Below are 19,476 nucleotides of genomic sequence, written 5' to 3'. Positions count from 1 at the left end.
ATGAAGATTTACAATTATAGATGAGACAAAAGGAAATTTGCAGACAGCACTTCTCATGATCCACCACCCTGTGTACCAAGACTGCTACCAGAAGTGGAAACAGCATTGGGAGCAGTGTGTCAATTGTGGGGGAGAGTATTTCAAAGGAGACCATGCACAATTAGTTAAAGGTAAGTGCAGATAAATTTTTGTGGACCAAGTTCCAAATTTTTTTTAACAGACCTCGTATATTGGAAGGTTCAAATTTCTTTAATATTTATGTACATTTATGGAAAGAGGATAAGTAATCAAAAACTTCTATGAGGAGATATGGGATTTGTACTGAAGAGATTAGAACAGTTCAGAACAAAAAATTTTAGCTGTCATGCTAGTGATAGTGACTTGATTAATGCCAAGCTTTCCATAGCTAATAAAATGTTTGAGTCGCTGATAGTCTAATAGCCTCTATCTAGGCATCTCGAGTAATGTCTGTGCTTTATAGACATTGGACAAAAACATGCCATATGTTTCCAAGCAAATAAATCTGCCAATATAGGGAAAAGTTAACCTGAATTTGCATCCCTGAGTCTGATCATCATTTGTCTGAAATGACAGTTTTTTTGGTGATTACTCTTCCAACAAGGAGCAGAATACCCGCCTTTGTCACAGAAATTGTCTTGCCTTTCAGTTTAAAGTGCTGACCTTGTTCATGTTCAAGTAACTACAGACATTATTTCTTATGAAGTAAGATTCTGATCTCTCTTCCACAGTATGGTATTAGACTCAGTACCTAGTGACAGTAGAAAGAGTCAACCACAGCTAATCATATAACTGTTTAAACTAAAAATTCTCAACCTTTAAGTTAGTTTGAACACTCATCAAAAGTCAAGTTTTTGTAACAGTAAACAAGACTTCTGTCACATTTGATTAAATATTTAGCATCAGACAAACTATTTTGCCAAACAAGTTACATTTATGAATTACATAACTGAAGTCTTTTGTAAACTGAATAGTTCAAGTTACATTAATAGTATGAGAGTAAACAAGTGTGAAAACTGCAGTAGATTCTCCAGGACTGGATACAAGTGTTAAAACACACACCCATTATTTCTTAATGTAGTCCAATTACAGAAATTTTTGTCTACTCATTGGTGGGACAAACGCATGTCATATAGCAGCTTTGTTGCCAATAAAGTGGAACAAACATTCCATATGGGTATGGAAATTCAGCAATTGTCTGTTCCATTAATGGCCACAGGCCAACAGTGATTAACTTGCAGTTGACCACAAAGCCATTGACTTCAACAGGTGCTTCATTACCTTTGCCATTTGGATCTTACAAGGCAAAATAAGTTATTATTCTTTCTAAAATTTGATTTTGTCTGGCATACAGTGGTTTGTACTGCTAGTAATGGTTTCAGTTGCAGCTTATTTACTCTGCAGATCTGTCTTGTCAAGTCATCTACCATAGAAAAAGCCAAGTGAAAATATACGATTGTGATCAGGCCGAGTAATGACAGTTACATCTTTCTAGAAATGTTTTGAATGTAGACTATGCCTCATGTGATGTTATCATATGGAATAATACAGGCCCTTGTGTGGTCACTTCTGTCCTCAAGGTGTTTCCTGATGCTCTTCATTAGTAATTTCACAAGAACCTCCACCCAAGACTAATCTCACTGCTTGAAGACTGGTGTACTCTTCACATATGTGTAACGAGCATTTTCAAAGCAGCAACTGATATCAGCCTCAACTGCATAATTGATACTGCTGCCTCTGCCTCCAGTTCATATATGATCTTTATCTATGTATGTGCCCAGAGAGACAAAATCACTCATAACATGGATGAGCCTTGCATTTGACTCAAAAATATTAGGCATCCCATATTTACTATGCAACATGTTTTGTACCAATTTTCGTATAATCTTTTCTATTGTTACTGCTTTGCAGAAAAATGAACTTCTTGAATTTGTGAAAACGTAATTACCAACCTTAACTTCAACTTTTCCCTATATTGTCAGATTTATTTGGTTGGAATCATGTGGCATATTTTTGTCCAGTGTCTATAAAGCAGACATTAATGGAGACATCTACATAGAGGCTATTACACTCTCAGTGACTCTCAAACTTTTTATTAGCTCTCGAAAGCTTGGCATTAATCAAGTCATCTGACTTACCAATAGCATGACAGCTGGAAATTTTTGCTCTGAACTGTTCTAATCCCTTCAATGCAAATCCCAAATCTCCTCATAGAAGTTTCCAGTTACTTATCCTCTTTTCATAAATGTGCAGTGGTGTTTGCAGTCATCACATAGCTGACATGAGTAATATCACTGTTCAAGTAAAATATCATACTTGACTGTCAGTTACGTAAATCATTCATGCAGCATACTCACTGAAATAGCAGGAACATTTTGCGTATTGAAGAGATCAAACTATTGGCTGATGCATCACATGCCTTATACAGACATTGTCATTGGTATAAATATTGGATGAATTGTTTCCCTTATCCACGAACATTTGTTCTTTGAGAAGATACATGTATTCTGTACGCCTTGCTGAAAAAGCATTTGAATATTTCAAATGAAAATGTTTTTCTAGGAATGCCAGCCATTTGTGAACAGAGAAGACTTATGATGAGATTCTGTATCATCATTGGTTGTCATTCTTTGTGGTTAAGCATTCAGTGATGCTAATCTGTTGTAAAAGGCCATTTCATAAATAATGGACACTAATATTTTTTTTACTTACATGTTAATTTATTTATTTTTTGAATATCTATTTACAGTACTTCAATATAGTCTTCCAGTTTCTCCATGACTGAATCCAAAAGCCTCAGAAGCTGTGTTATTCCATCCAGTACACATGATTTTGTCTAGCATATAGTGGTTTGTACTGCTACTAACAGTTTCAGTTGCAGCTGAATTTACTGTCCATCTGTTGAGTGGCTCGTATAATGGTGGTAGAAAGCTCTTCCAGAGAAAGATAACAACATCCACACATAGGTTTTTCCAGCTTTGGGAACAAGTTGAAGTCTGGTAGACTCATGTCAGGACTGTAGGGAGGATGCAGCAACATTTCCCATCCATATTTGTGCAGTTCCTGGGCTACAAAATTGCTGATATGCAGGCGAGCATTGTCGTGAAGAATGAGTGGCCCAGCCTCAAGCAACTGAGGTCAGGTTTTGAGCATTTTTATGTGCAGATTTTGCATGAAGTTATGATCATGCACTGCTGTGACACTTGTTCCACATGGGACTCTATCTGTTGTGATGATTCATTCTTGATTATCAAAAGTGAAAATCATCATTTGCTTGAGCTTTGATCGAGTGTGTCAAAAAAAAAAAAAAAAATTATTTTTTTTTGACGTGGAGAAACTGAAGCTCTTCTCTCAGTGAACTGTGATTTCAAAACTGGTTCAAAGCCTCTAACGCATGTTGCATCGATAGCAAATAATTCGACACAAGAATCCCTGACCTTCAAGCTCAAAGTGTTGTTTGAGCAAGGTTGCAATGTTCAGGCATTTCTGCCTCTCTTCAGCAATCAGTGTGGTACACATCTTGCAGAAAATTTTCTCTTCCTCTAACCATTTGTTGAAATATGGAATAATGAAGTTAGGGGAATTCACATGGCTTCAGAGTGTTCCTCACATGTCACACTGTGATCTTCTTCAAGTGCTTTTGCCACAAGTTTCACAGTTCTTTCATCTGTTGGCATTTTTGGCCAACCAGATCTTGGATTATCTTCTATGCTCATATGACTACCATGAAAATGATTAACCTAATGTGGAACTGTATTATGATCCACTGTAAACTCACCACAAATTTCACTTAAAGCACCAAGGATTTCTGTTAGGTTTTTACCGTGTAAAGTTTTGATCATGCTGTATGACCTTTGGTCTTCAACAGTCAGTTATCAAGATTCCTGCAGTGTCCATGTCTACCTCTTGCCAATTTTATGTTGGAATACATAGCAAAATAAATAAATAAAAACACATGCTTCTTCCTCAAGCTCCCAACTATATCTGACATAATTTTCATTCTTGTTGCATCAAACAATCCACAGTAATACCAACATGTGCATCATTTATGAAATGTACCTTATACACTGACCTAAGACATACAAGTGTGTATATTAAACTGAAACAAAACAAGATTATGTGAAGTGCTCAATGAAAATAATGCCTTATTAAATTACAATTGAAACATAATTCTTTAAATTACAATTGATACATAATTCTTATATACTGGGAATTATCTTCAACATGATCCACAACAAAAAGCAGGAAAAAACAGGGATGACATGAGAATGTGCTTTTGTTTATTTGTAGCCCAGAAATTTTATACAGTGTAAGCACAAAGTTATCGGGGTGATGATATAAATGTTAAATACATTTTCACATGTTACATTTGCGAACAACCAAAGGTTTTAAATAACTGCAGCAGTAACCCTAACATTTGTCTTAAACAGTAAATAAACTAACGTACACATGAAAATTCAGCACACATGTTGTGCCATATGCAACAGCAGCTAAGATACAGAGTAAATGATACATAGGTGACAGACGTGTATAGTGTTGCAGAACTTTTTAACAAACATTTTATAACTGTTACTGACAACATGGGGTTGTCAGGTTCTGTAGATGCTGCTATGGAATACCTCAGACCACACATTTCAAGTAACTTCCATAATATGAATTTGACCCTCACTACCCCAGCAGAAATAATATCCATCATAAAATCATTAAAATCAAAAACATCTAGTGGGTATGATGAAATATCAACAAAGTTAATTAAAGAATGTGATTCTGAGCTAAGTAACATATTAAGCTATCTGTGTAACTAGACATTTATCAGTGGAATATTTCCTGGATGGTTGAAATATGATGAAGTTAAGCCAGCAACCTCAAAAATTTTAGAAAAGGTAATGTACGATCGGCTTTATAACTATTTTATCACAAATAACATACTGTCAAAGTCGCAGTTCGGATTTCTAAAGGGTTCTGATATTGAGAGCGCTATCTATACTTACAGTGAAAATGTACTTAATTCATTAGATAAAACATTGCAGGCAACTGGTATATTTTGTGATCTGTCAAAGGCATTTAACTGTGTAAACCACAATATCCTTTTAAGTAAATTAGAATATTATGGTGTAACAGGAAATGCTGAAAAATGGTTCAGATATTATCTCTCTGGCAGGAAACAAAGGGTGTTGTTAGGGAAGAGACATGTATTAAGTTATCAGGCATCATCCAACTGGAAACTAATCACTTGTGGGATCCCACAAGGTTCCATCTTAGGGCCCTTACTTTTTCTTGTGCATATCAATTACGTTTCTTCAGTAACTTTGCCAGATGCCAAGTTTGTTTTGTTTACTGATGATACAAACATTGCAATAAATAGCAAATCAAGTGCAGTCTTAGAAAGATCAGCTAATAAAATATTTATGGACATTAATCACTGGTTCCTAGTCAATTCTTTGTCACTAAACTTTGAAAAAAACACACTACATGCAGTTCAGAACTTGTAAGGGGTGTCCCACGAGTATATGCCTAATATACCATGACAAGCAGATAGAAGATGTGGACAGTGTTAAATTCTAGGGATTACAGCTTGATAATAAATTCAACTGGGAGGAGCACACCACAGAGCTGCTGAAGCGTCTTAAGAAATATCTATTTGCAATGCAAATTGTGTCGGATTTAGGGGATAAATGAAAAAGCTGGCGTACTATGCTTACTTTCATTGCATAATGTCATATGGGATTATCTTTTGAGGCAATTCATCAAGCCAAGCTAAAGTTTTCTGGGTACAGAAACGTGCAGTAAGAGTTATATGTGGTGCGAACTCAAGAACATCTTGCAGAAGCCTGTTTAGGGAACTAGGGATACTAACTACTGCTTCCCAATATATTTATTCCTTAATGAAATTTGTCATTAAAAATATATCACTTTTTCAAGCCAACAGCTCAATTCATGGAATCAATGCTAAAAATAAGAATAATCTTCACAAGGATTTAAAGTCACTAAGTCTTGCACAAAAAGGTATGCATTATTCAGGAACACACATTTTCAATAACTTGCCAGCAGCCATAAAAAGCTTAACAACCAATTAAATTCAGTTTAAGAGAAGCCTAAAGGATTTATTGGTGGAAATATATATATAAGTACAATATAACTTCTGCACAATTTCAGTGCAGTAATGTGTTCATTGTAAATAACTGTGTGGACAATTTGAATGCAGTAATGTGTTCATTGTAAATAACTGTGTGTGTGTGTGTGTGTGTGTGTGTGTGTGTGTGTGTGTGTGTGTGTGTGTGTGTGTGTGTGTAAGTACAATCTAACTTCTGCACCAGTTCAGTGCAGTAACGTGTTCATTGTAAATAAGTATTTAGTAGTTGTATTACACATTTATTACCTTATAAATAAATAAAAAATCTTTTTATTTTAAATTCAGTGCATTAGTATTTGTAAAATGATTCTTTCATATAGCGTTCATTAAAAAATTATGACCATGCCACTTGGGACCTGTGGAATGGTACATTAGCTTATTTGTTTGAGTTGTAAATATTTGTCATGTATTGTTGTTTTTCTGACATGTTCTACATCCTGGAGGACCTCCTCACTACGGATCAATTGGAATGAAAGTAAATCTAATCTAATCTAACTGTTTGCAGTAACATCATTAGGAGCTTCATAAGAAAATACACTTGCAGGGAAATAATCCAACTTCCAAGAATGTCATCTTGATTAGGTCCAACACAGGCATAGAAAAGTCTATCCTTAATGCAGTCTAAGTCCACAAAGGGAACCGTGATGAAAGCTGAGAACAGTGGTTTTGGTCCCTGCAATAGGCTCTGAGAGCATCCTGAGAAAATGAGGTGAGTAGCATCGACCCGGAGGCCAGGAGAGTCCCTCCGAGCTGGAAGAACTGGCTCGTGTAGTCCATGCGCAGTCTTTATAGCTGCCGGTGGCAGAATACTCATTGTACTATTTTCTTGTCATGTGTTCTGTGGATGCAAATAGGTCGCTTGGAAGTAGTGGCTCTGCCAGTGCTGGCATCGCAACCTGGTGTCTGTCGTGACTTCAACATGGAGGGCTAGTAACGCTGAGTTGTGCAGGAGCTATGTAGACTGTATGCATGCCGGAGGTGCCCAATGGTTTGCCACTTCCTTTTCTATAGATGTCAAGTGTAGCATCCTTCACTCACCGGGAAGGGACACGAGGCTGCAGCCGATCATGATGTCCTCATTGGGCTGCTGGACTATGGGCAGTGCACCATCTGCATCCACTAGGATGACACCTGGCATCGCTGTTGTACAGGCTGGGGGGTCTGCTGCTGGGTCGCAGCCCATGTCCTGGATAGCAGCACAACCATTGGTCATCCAGCCATGAGTAGGCGCTGGCCCTGGAACAGAAGCTGGAGATATACCACTTTCAGATGCACTAGGGCCCAGGCACTTTCGGAGCTGGTTTATTTGCCTACAGCAGGTAACACCATCAGCCGAAGTAACCTTCGCCATAGCTCAGCCAAAGGGAATTGAGATGATGGCAGGGAGCTATTGTTGTCAGAGGTGAGAAAATGTTAGGACACACACAGGATCTTGGATGACAAAGTGATTGTGGCAAGGGTGCCAAGTGGCTACAGAGGAGGGGTGAGGGTGTATCATGGGGAGATGGGATTGGTCAGGAACTCCATGCGGCTTCTCTGCTGGGAAAAAGCCCTCCTGGGGAGGATGCAAGAAATAGCAATCGGGCATCATCCAAATAGTGGTGTTTGCAGAGTTTGGTCATTTGAGTTTTGAAAGTCCTGACAAACGTCTCACCCATACCATTGGAAGCAGGTTGGAAAGGTGCTATACAAATCAGTTGGATGCCATTCTTGCAAAACGGTGTGAACATAGTGGAAGTAAATTGTGGCCCATTGTTGGAAACAACTGTTCTAGGAAAAATGTTTGAAAGAACACAGGTAATGTGGTTGGAGGAGATATCGAACATTTTTGCAACATAGGGAAATCCTGCATTAACCACCATAAGTCAGAAGAAGCCAAGGAAAGGTCCAGCAAATTAGATATGTAGGCAAGACCAAGGCTCTGAAGTGTCAGGACAGGGATAGAAGCTGAAATGCCTGTTTACTTTGGTATGTAGGACATGAGGAGACCAAGGTGGCAATGGCTGCATCCATGCCCTTCCAATAAACATTACACCGTGCAAGGTGTTTAGTCATTACACTCCAATGACCCACATGTAGCAGCTGTAGCACTCTTTGCTGGAAGGTTGTTGGGATAACTACATATGTTGAGCCTGCTTAATCCTGTATGAGGAGGATGCTGTGCAAGAACAAGAGGTTGTGCCTGTGATGCCAGAATACATAAATGTCTGGGTCCCTGATGGCCTTCTGGTCCAGGGGCTATCCATTCCTGACCATGTGGAGGACTGCCCTAAGAGTGGGATCATTTTGCTGAAGTGTTGTGCAACTAGTTTTGCGTTGAGTGGTAGATGAGTGACAGCATCAGCTACCATGGTGTCCAAGTGAAAACACACCTCAGGATTGTCATTGAACCCCTGGTTGGCACCCACAGGTAGGCGGGGTAGAGGGTCTGGCATTTTGTGATGAGATTTGGTACCAGAAATCATATATGTCGGCCAACAGGAGGAGGACCCATCTGTATTAGTTCAGCTGTTGCAGGACATATTTCAGCTGAGTTGTGTTTGATGGAGTGGTCAGATGTTGAATGGTGTAAATGTATTCCAACCTAGGACAAATACCTGACGCCATGAGCAAGTCTTCTAAGTACATGGTTGGGGAGAAAAAAACTTGCACTTTTTTTTTCATTTGGGACTGGCCTCTTATACTACTGGGAAGAGAGCCTCAAAGTTGTCTGCTACTCCTTGGCAATTTTGCCAGTGACTAGCACGTAATCCAGGTAGTCTACTATCCCAGGGAGCAGTTGAACCAGTTGACCAGTTACTTCAGATACTGCTGAAATATGGCAGGAGCACTATCTGTGACAAATGGAAGATGGTTTATTGCAACAGCCCAGTCACATGGAGGCCTGGGCCGAAGGAGGTGCCCTTAAGGTTGATGTTTATGATAGATTTTGTCCCCAGCCAGTCAAGTCACCAAGTCATCAATCTGAGAGATTGGATACATATCGACAATGGATTGTGAGTTGAATGTTGAACTAGAATTCCCACCACTCATATTGCACCATTAGGTTTTGCAATGAGAACTATGGGGGTTGCCCATTTGTTGTTGGCAACTGGAGTGATGATGCCAACATCTTGGAGCCGGCATAATTCATCCCATAATTTGTCTTTTGGGACAAACGGAACACTACGGGCTTTGTAGAGGCAAGGGTGGGCTGTAGGGAGAAAGTGAATATGTGCTTCAATGTTGGTAATGCCAAAGGCGGGACACTTGAAGACAAACATCAACTTGTGCATCAGCCATGGCACATAAGTGTTTGTGTTCACTGAATGGTTGGTAGGTTCTGCATCATGGATCTCAAGTCCAGCAGTGGGGAATAAGACCATTGTCAGACGGTTGACAGGATGTGGTTTGTCTACTACCAGAATCTGTTTCTGAATGGTGCAAGAGCAGTATGAAATTGTGACTTGAAACTGTCCATTGATGTGGATTGTATCATTAATGCAGCTCCGCAGATGCCGACTGAATGGCTGGAGATCCCAGTGTGGAGTATGTGGTCCAGTCAATGATGGTAGCCAAAGAACCTGTGCTGACTTGAAAGTTGACTGAATGTCCACTGACGTAGAAGAAGAGGTGCATGGAATCAGAGGTATGAGGTATGAATCCTGTGACTGGGTAGAATGCGGTGTCACCCTACAGTTCATAATCAGTTTCAACTCAATCATTACAGTCTATGATATTTTAAATGTTGACTAGTAGACTCTGCTTGATGTGCCCTCTTGCCAGTTACTACACTTTGCCCACCTCATTCAGCACTGTTGCCGCTGATGGTGGATGAAGCATTGAATACAGCAGGGAAGTTGCTGTGTGTGTTGATGGTGTGGGCGATCAGCAGAGGTATGAGACTGCAGCTGAACTGAGTCTTATTTCTGAATCCGTTACATTGTGTTTTGGTTGCTAACACTTGTGAGGGTCTTGTGTAGCTGCCATGGAATAAAGTGATTGGTGAAATGCCCCAACGATACAGAGGCATGTTTCCAGAGGAGGGTCCTCAACTTGAGTAACCCTGTGCGAAGACTGTCATCTGGGTAACAATCATGTCTCTGACCAACAACGCAGTGTAAGACTGCTTACAATGGGGTTGATGCATTGAAAACGACAATTCCTGGTGAGGCTTTTCAGATGGGTGATCCATTCTTTACAAGTTTGATTGACTTGCTTATGACAACTGAAAAATTTTTGTCTTTGTGCAACAACATGGACTTGTGCATCAAAGTGTTCCAGAAGACTGGACTTCAAATGTTCGCAAAGGAGCAAATGTGGCTCTGCTTAATGGCCGAATTGCTTGAGGAGGTGGAAAATGTCTGGACTGTCATAGGGAGGAAATAAGTGCATTGTTGTTCATACCCCATTATCTTGTTGGAAATGAAATACTATTGGAGCCAGGCAAGGTAGTTAGCCCATGGTTCAAACTTTTTGTCAAGTGGTTCGAAGGCAAAATGTGCTGGACAAAGCCCAGAGACAGTGTGGATGAAAGAGCTGCCACAAGACTTGAGGAGTCTGGCTGTGTGGGGGTACCCACAATGAGATATTCATGTAACAGTTCCATGTTTCATTGTATGTGTTGGAGGGCAGCTAGTAGATTATGTGAGAGATTTTCATGTTGCGCCATGATGGGGACGTAATAGTGACTGCTGGAGTTACCAAACACTTTGACTGGAAGACACTAAAAGCCCCTTACTTTACCTCCTTACCAGCAGAAGTGTTCCTCACGGGGACACGGGGAAAACAGTGATCATGTTTCAGAAAGTTTACTGACAATAAAAATAAGTCTGCTTTGAAGGTAAGAACAAGAAACACAAATACAATGCCTCACTAGGTTCTGGTACAGAGGTGTGACAGAGCTGCTGCCAGAAAGTCACCTGATTGTTACTAGTATAAAGTAACATCACTAGGAGCTTCATAGGAAAATACGCTTGCAGAGAAATAATACAAATTCTGATTAGGTCCAACACAGACACAGAAAAGTCTGTCCTTAATGCAGTCTAAGTCCACAAAGGAAATGATGGAAGCTGAGAACAGCAGTGTTGGTCCCTATGGTGTGCTTCAACAGTATCCTGAGACAATGTGGTGAGTAGCATCCCGTCAGAGGCTAGGAGAGGCTTTCCCAGCTGGAAGAACTGACTTGTGTAACCCATCTTTATAGCTACCAGCAGCAGAACACTCGTGACTTTATTTTCTTGTCATGTGTTAATGCTGATACAGATAGATCTCTACAGAAGTGGCGGCATCTGCAGGCACTGGTACCACTGTCTGCTGTCCAGTCATGGTTGCAACACAGAGAGCTCGAGATGCTGAGGCATGAAAGATACACTTAGAGTGCATGCGTGCCTGAGAGGCTGCCTCTCCCTTTTTCTGAGATCTGCAATATGGCAACATTTTCACAATGTTAGACATAGAAAATGTATTCAGTAGGTTTTTTAAGTTGGTTTATTCATGTAACTTGATAGCAAAGTTTATATTAAAATCACCACATAATTCCTTTGTGTTTTGGCATTGTAGGCATTCATAATTTGCTCCAACTTTTCTTGGTATATTGACAGATTACCATCTGGTGCTGTGTAAATGCAGATAGTGCAGTCTGCTCTCAAGAACACAGTGCTTGAAATGTTCTCAACATTTAGGTTGCTAGTTTTTTTGAGTTCACAGAACAGTGTTCCATTTCGAACTAATATCATGAACACTTTTGTAAGTTCTGCAACAGTGGTACAGCCATACACAGAGCAAAACTCAGCTGAAGGAGAGTCAGTCATCCAGTTTACCATGATGACTTAGCCTCTATTGACTTTCATGTGTTTGACCTTTTCAAGTGATATCCAGAGTGATGGAGATTTGTGTCAATGAAAACTTCAGTATACTGCACATAACTAAGCAGGATAAAATGTCAAGATTTCCAATTATTATAGAGAATTTGTTGTTGTGTGGAAAGAATAAGTGAAGAAAAGCTTAGTTCTATTTTGTGTTGCTATTATTTCTGTTATTACTTTAAAAATCAATTAAAATTCAAGCTTCACTTACATTTGTAACTGCAGGGGTTTACAGTATTATCCCTCTGCTATAATAAAGAGGTGTGATTCTTATACAGTTTATTTGCTAGAGCTGCAAATATTCTAGGGGAAAATATTCAATGATTAAAAATGTTTATGTGGATCTTTCAGCACTTTCTGTCAAATGTGCAGCTGATCGTAGGAAAAGATCTGAAGAAAATAATATTATGAAGACAGGCAATGAAGATATTCATATAGAGGTCCTGTATGAACCTACAGCAAATTCTGTTCCACGAGCAGATATTATATTTATACACGGACTCCATGGTGGGCCAAACAAGACATGGAGACAAGGCAGCTGGAAACATGAAAGGGCATACATTCAGCCCCAGGCACTAAAGAAGGTTGTACAAGCATTACTTTATATTTTGTCTTATCTGACTGCCTCAACTTATATTTAGATCATAATTTGTATTTAGGCAGCATCAGCCAAATTGTATTTTCTTCCATGGTGCATTTCAAGGTCTTACACTCTTCACCTCGTGTAGATTCAGTGATTTACATCTGTATTTCTTCTCCTAGATGTAGCCAGTTGTCTTGCTTATTCTTTAAAAAAATTCTTGTTCCCAACAAAAGCCACATTTTATCACTGGACATCATAAGTTCGTATACAAACATTCTCACAAATAAACCATTGGAAGTAAGTAAACACAAGCTTATAAAATATAAAAAGCTTTCAAAAGTTGGAATTACAGACTTTCAGTGGCAGTATACAAACAAACCAGTGATCTAGCAATGGTCTACAACATGTCTGTGGCCCAGTTGACATTTCCTAAATCACCTTGGGAAAAATTATTTATCAGTAGATAATCAAGTTTACAAAATATTCAGTTCTATGTAAGATTTGTTAATTATAAAATTCCAGCAACATTATTTATTTGCTTAAGTGCACAATAAGTAAGAAATGGATGCACTGATTCAAGCATTTGACAAGAACATTCGGTTTTTGTCTGAATATAAATGTCAAAATTCAATCAACTTTCTTGACTGCATCATTTACAGCTGAAACACTGAAAATATCCTTAGCATCTACAGAAAACCAACGGCAATAGTGGTCCCTGCATCTTCATGTCATCTTCACACAGACAAACTTGTAGCATACATGTCTATGATATACAGAGAACACAAAATGCCATTGAGTAACACAATGCTTCAAAGTAAATTGAAACAGTTAGACAAACAGCAGCTGCCATTGCTTTTCAAGTTGCACTCATGGACAAGATGTCCAAGAAAGTCATAAAACGAATAGATAAAAACAAAAATAAGAACAACAGACAGACTGCAGGATAGTGTGCTTTCCATATTTTGATGCCATTTCACAAATAATTACTGAAGTATTGAGGCCATACAACATAAGAATTGCTTTTTCCATCAGCTATAATATAAGTAATAGACAGCCACACAGTACAAAAACTAATAAAGGCCAATTTTTCAACTTGGACTTCTATAAAATAAAATGTAATGAGTATGTATATGAGCCACATTTTATGAAACTTACAGACTAGATTTACAGAACATACAACTGCATTATGTGTAACACCCCTAATAAATCTGCCATAGCTACCCATATTAGTGGATAGCTATGACAGGAAATGCTTTTTCACAACAGAGCCAATACTCTAATACTACCTCATAAATTAAATAAAGGCCACATAATGTATTCCTCCAAAGACATGGCTAAGGCAATAGCAAACATTTTCAGATGTTTCTCAAGTGTATTACATAATACACAATACACTGAGATGATAAGTCATGGAATACCCCTTAATATCATGTTGAACCTTCTTTTGTCTGGCATAGTGTGGCAGCTCAATGTGGCATGGATCCAGAAAGTTGTTGGAAGCCCCTGCTGAAATATTGAGCCATGCTGCCTCTATAGACACCCATAATTGCAAAAGGTTTGCTGGTGCAGGAGTTTGTGCATGAACTGACCTCTTGATTACATCCCATAAATTTTCTATGAGATTCATGTTGGGCAATCAGGGTGGACAAATCATTCAGTCAAACTGCCCAAAGTGTTCTTCAAACCAATCATGAACAACTGTGGTCCAGTGACATGGCCCACTGTCATCCATAAAAATTCGAGCGTTGTCTGGGAACATGAAGTTCACAAATGGCTGCAAATGGTCTCCTTGTAGATGAACATAAACATTTCCAGTCAATGATCGGTTCAGTTGGACCAGATGACGTAGTCCACTCTATGTAAAAGCACACACCATTATGGAGGCACCACCAGCTTGTGCAGTGCCATGTTGACAACTTGGGTCCATGGCTCCATGGTGTCTGCACCACACTCAATCATACCATCAGCTCTTAACAGTTTTCTAAGCATCTAGAGTCCAACCAATACGGTAAAATGCACAGGAGAGACACTAAGGGTGATGTTGTGCTGTTAGCACAGATACTAACATCAGTTGTCTGCTGTCATAACCCATTAACACAAAATTTTGCTGCACCATCCTAATGGATACATTCATCGAACGTCCCACATTGATTTCTGCTTTTATTTTGGGCAGTGTTGCTTGTTGTTAGCACTGACAGATATACAAAAACACTGCATCTGTTGGTTGTTAAATGGAGGCCATCAGCCACTGCATTATCCAGGGTGAGAAGTAATGCCTGATATTGGACATTCCTGGGATAGTCTTGACACTGTGGTTCTCAGATTTCTGAAATGGAATGCCCCATGCGTCTAGCTCCAACTATAATTCTGCATTCAAAGTTTGTTAATTCCTATTGTGCAGTTGTAATCACATAGGAAATCATTTAACATGAATCACCTGAGTGCAGGTGACACCTCTGTCAATGCAATGTCCTTTTATACTGTATACACGCATATCACCATCCCATGACTTTTGTCACCTCAGTGTAACTTGTTACTGCCACCACCTCCTCTATAATGATTGAAACTAAGAAAAGCAGAGTGGGTCATCCAGTTCATCAGAGTGGTTTGTTATCAAGTAACTATGCTGAAATCTTTGCATAGATGTAGCTTTAAAATTAGAAATAAACTGTGTTTATGTTAGAAGATTCTAAATACAGTGACAGAAAAAAATAAATAAATAAAAATTGTATACCTGCAAAGACATCAGTTTTGATCTGGTAATGGCATATGCAACCTAGGGGATAGTAGTTGTACTGATAATGGTTTGAACATCATCCACCAACAGATAGCATAGTGGCGTAGTCATCTAGGTGCCAACTGTGTCTACCCTTTAGTAGGGAGTGCTCACAGATGGAAGGCTCAGTGTGCTGTAAACATGTGAAGATAGCAGGCAACCATGCCACAGGTATGCACTCATGATTCCTACAGCCAACTGAGGTAGTTTGAAAGGGGTCAAATTGTGGTCTCCCGAGTGGTGGGATGGTCCTTTCTGAGAATTGCAACACAAGTTGGATGTGCTGCATCAGTTGTGCAATGCTGCTGGTACTACTGGTCATATGAACATTCTCATATGCATAGACAAGGTTCTGGATGGTCAAGCAGTACAGATACATGCCAGGATCTTCATATTGTAAGGCCAGTTGTGGCAGATCATACAGCTACCAAAATACAGAAAAGAGGGACTGTGAGTCCAGACATTTCAACATGAACTGTTGCAAACCAGTTATTAGCAGTGGAACTATGAACATGCACACCTCTAGTCCATCTTACACTCATGTTGCAGCATCTAGATGCATGGCTTGACTGGTGTTGTCTGAGGATCACTTGGAAGATGGAATGGCATGCCATGGTCTTCAGTGTGAAGGCAGATTCTACCAGCACACAAATGATGGCTGTTCACACGTACAACGTGGACCCAATGAGTGCTGTGTCGTAGAGTACATTTGTCCAAGACACACTGGTCCCAAACCAGACCTTATGGGCCTGGGTGCGATAAGCTACAACTCTTGTTCAGCTTTGGTGTTCATGAAGGGGATGCTAGTCAGCACTCAGTGCATTAAGAATGTTGTTAGACTCGTTCTTGCAACAGGAAGGTGATATATTGTTCCAGCTGGACAGTGCTCACCCACACACTGCCCATGAAACTAAGTGTGCTCTGCAAGATGTGCAACAACATTCCTGGCCAGTATGATCTTCGGACTTGTCTCCAATCGAGCACATGTGGGATATGATGAGTTGAGAAGTGACTCATGTGACTTATCAACCAACAAGTCTTACAGAACTTCACAAACAGGTCAACCAGGCATGGCAGTATGTATCCCAGGGCTGTACTCACCATCTGTAGGATCTAATGGATGCCAGAATTAGTGCCTGCATTGGAGGCAACATCACTCACTGATATGGGTGTTTTGGCATGGGTTATTACATGGTACCTCAGAACTACTTGTGCTATTGATCTGTAAATGTAATCATTTCATGTACTTCATATGCACTGTTGCAACAGTAAATCTTGAGTGAATTGGAAACTTCTGAAAGGGCATACTATTTTTTTTCTGCCAGTGTATGTAAAAGTTATGTGCATACCATCTATATCTTGATTTACTATGTAACTTCGAAGTGCTTTTTGATTTACAAGGCAGTGTATTTCAGTATCTGTATGGTCTCTGGACTATTTTTATTTGCATAAAAGATAGTAATCAGACACCAAAATTCTCATTCTGCAAGTACCTTATCACATTTGTTCACAATTAAATTGTTTATTCTGTGGTTGTTCATTTTATCTGTGCCTAAAGATAATATAGTCCTTCATCTAATCATATAGTAATATCTTCATCTGTAATTTACAACAGTGACTAGGAATTTCTCGTGTGATGCTCAACATGAGATCATACTATCCAAAATTTCCCCTTTTCATACAAGTAATCTTTTACCAGCCATCAAATTTACTTAACTTTTTTAGGTCCCATGAATCTCCATCTGAAAACTTTCCACAGCCACCTGGCACTTAGTTTTCTATTTTCCTTTGCTGCAAAATTCACAATTTAGAAATATCAGTACTGCCACAACAAAGTGTCTGCTACATCAATCATATTGGTAGTCATATGCAAACAATGCACCATTTCCTACAAAGCTGTCTCTAGAATCAGCAACATAGTTGCCTCTTGTAGCATTTCTTAATTGCTGTTCCTTCCTCTCAGCTTTATAGCTCATTCATATCTTGCAATTTCCCACATTTTCGCACAGGAAATGGGTTATCACATGGATGTATTAAAATGTAGAACTTCCTTACTGCTTAGCTCTTGATTATGAAGTGACTGAAACACCTGGTGGTATTGGATACTTGAAGTAAACTTAAGTCACCACTGATTCCTCATGTATATTGTATAGGACAGATATAATACTATTCATGTCTGAACTTCTCATATGCTTTAAATTCCAACTATGAGCAGTACTACCAAAAAGGATCATTGCAATGTGGTTTCTAGGAAGATCATGAGAATGAGAAGCAATGGGGAAGTGATGACTCAAAACATGAGGACCTAGCAGATATGAAAAAAACATACTCAGCCTGCTGGCCCCGTGACTGGTTGCCACTAGACTGTCCAGGAGTACGTGTGATAGCAGTTAACTACTCCACAGATGCAATGCTTTGGTGCCCTGTTGGAGTTAAACAACCACCACGGTTTGTAAAACACAATATTTCACTTCTTATTTAAACCTTCTTGTATTGTAGTTTTTATAGCTTATCATTGATCATTCTGAATAATACCTTCATAAAATTAAAAAATATTTCAGAATAAAAATGTCACAAATACAAATAAAAACTGTTGTTAAATAAGGCAATGACTTAGCAACTTAATTGTTTCTGTGTGTCCTAGAACAAATTTAAGGATCTGGAAATCTGAGCTAATGTGAACTGTCAGGCTTTTGCAGACAATTTTGGAATACTTTCAGAAAATTCTGACAGAAGGGATTACTCAACAAAATATTCTGGGGAGAAAAGAAGAACTGGTCTTACAACTTTGGCAGAAATAACAGAATTCATGGTAACAATATTAGAGAAGGAAAGTTGCTACTCACCATATAGCGGAGATGCTGAGTTGCAGATAGGCACAACAAAAAGATTCTCACAATTATAGCTTTCGGCCATTAAGGTCTTTGTCAACAATACACACACGCAGAGACACTCATGCAAAAGCAACTTGCACACAAGACTGCAGTCTCAGCCAACTCAGGTAATTCATGATAAATGTAAAAAATGCACCAAAATAAACTGGAATACAAATAGGTAAAATAGAGAGATTTAGTAAATTTAAATATTTTGGAGAAATCATACCGCAAAATGGACTAGAAAATTTTGCAATTGATGGAAGGGCTAAGGAATGAAAAGAGCCTATGGTTTGACAAGAAATAACTACAATAAGAAATGAATATCTAGGAAAACAAAACAAAAAGACTATACCACAGGGGGGAAACCAGAATGTTTATATGCACGTGAATGCTTAAAGATGAACTATAAGCTGGGCAGAAAATGGGTTCTGAAAGACGAACTATTAGAAACACAGTGGGCATAGGCAAACTGCAGATGCCCAGAGAACGAGAAGTAACAAGGAGATCTACAAAAATATTGAGAAAATATCAGATGTAATAGTAATGTGGAGAGTAATCTCCTTTGGATACCTCTGCTGAATGAATGAGAGCAATCTAATGAAACAAATATATTGTATTTGTGGGAAAAGAAATTGGCAGTAATATAGATTACAGAAATTAAAAAAACTAGAAAGAAACACCATCAAAGAGTCATGAATAACAGAAAGAGATATTTTTAAGAATAAAATAAAGGCTTTCAAAGCAGAAGAAATAAGAAATCAGGAACAACAAGGACAGATGAAAGGAAAAGTCAACATAGGGATAAGATTCAGGAATACTTTCAAAACAAAAACAACAAAGAAAGAGGAGAAACTGGAGTTGTTAAGTGGTTCTAGTTGGTCCAAACAAAGATAAATTAAAAAAAAATAATATCACAACATTTGGAAGTTTACAAAAATGGTTCAAATGGCTCTGAGCACTATGGGACTTAATCAAGTATGTGTATGATATTATTTCCCAACCACTGTCAACTATTATAAATCAATCTTATGAACAGGAATGCTTTCCAGAGGTATTGAAATATGGTGAGATCAAACCTCTATTCAAGAAAGGATCGACAGAAGATATGGGGAATTACCGCCCTATCTCTCTCTTGCCGGTCTTCTCTAAAGTGTTTGAAAAGATTGCAGCAAAACAAATTAATAACTTTCTTACTGTAAATGATATAATTTTTAAAAACCAGTTCGGATTCCAACAGGGTAAAA

General features: G+C 38.8%; 1 protein-coding gene across 3 annotated transcripts in view; it reads left to right on the top strand.

Annotated features, from left to right (window-relative positions):
• The window catches only part of LOC126478038 (protein SERAC1), a 136,802-nt gene that overhangs the window by 72,304 nt on the left and 45,022 nt on the right, over positions 1 to 19,476 (top strand). For all 3 annotated transcript variants that reach the window (XR_007587437.1, XR_007587436.1, XM_050103668.1), the window contains exons 4-5: positions 12,349 to 12,581; positions 17,608 to 17,804. Coding sequence is in view for 1 of the 3 variants with exons in the window: in XM_050103668.1 (XP_049959625.1) it covers positions 12,349 to 12,581; positions 17,608 to 17,804 (430 nt within the window). In the remaining 2 variants the exon portion in view is untranslated. The remainder of the gene's footprint in view (positions 1 to 12,348; positions 12,582 to 17,607; positions 17,805 to 19,476) is intronic.

The sequence above is a fragment of the Schistocerca serialis genome, chromosome 1, assembly GCF_023864345.2.
Source record: "Schistocerca serialis cubense isolate TAMUIC-IGC-003099 chromosome 1, iqSchSeri2.2, whole genome shotgun sequence".
Lineage (NCBI taxonomy): Eukaryota > Metazoa > Arthropoda > Insecta > Orthoptera > Acrididae > Schistocerca > Schistocerca serialis.
Note: the sequence above shows the minus strand (reverse complement) of the source record. Positions and strands in the feature narration are given on the sequence as shown.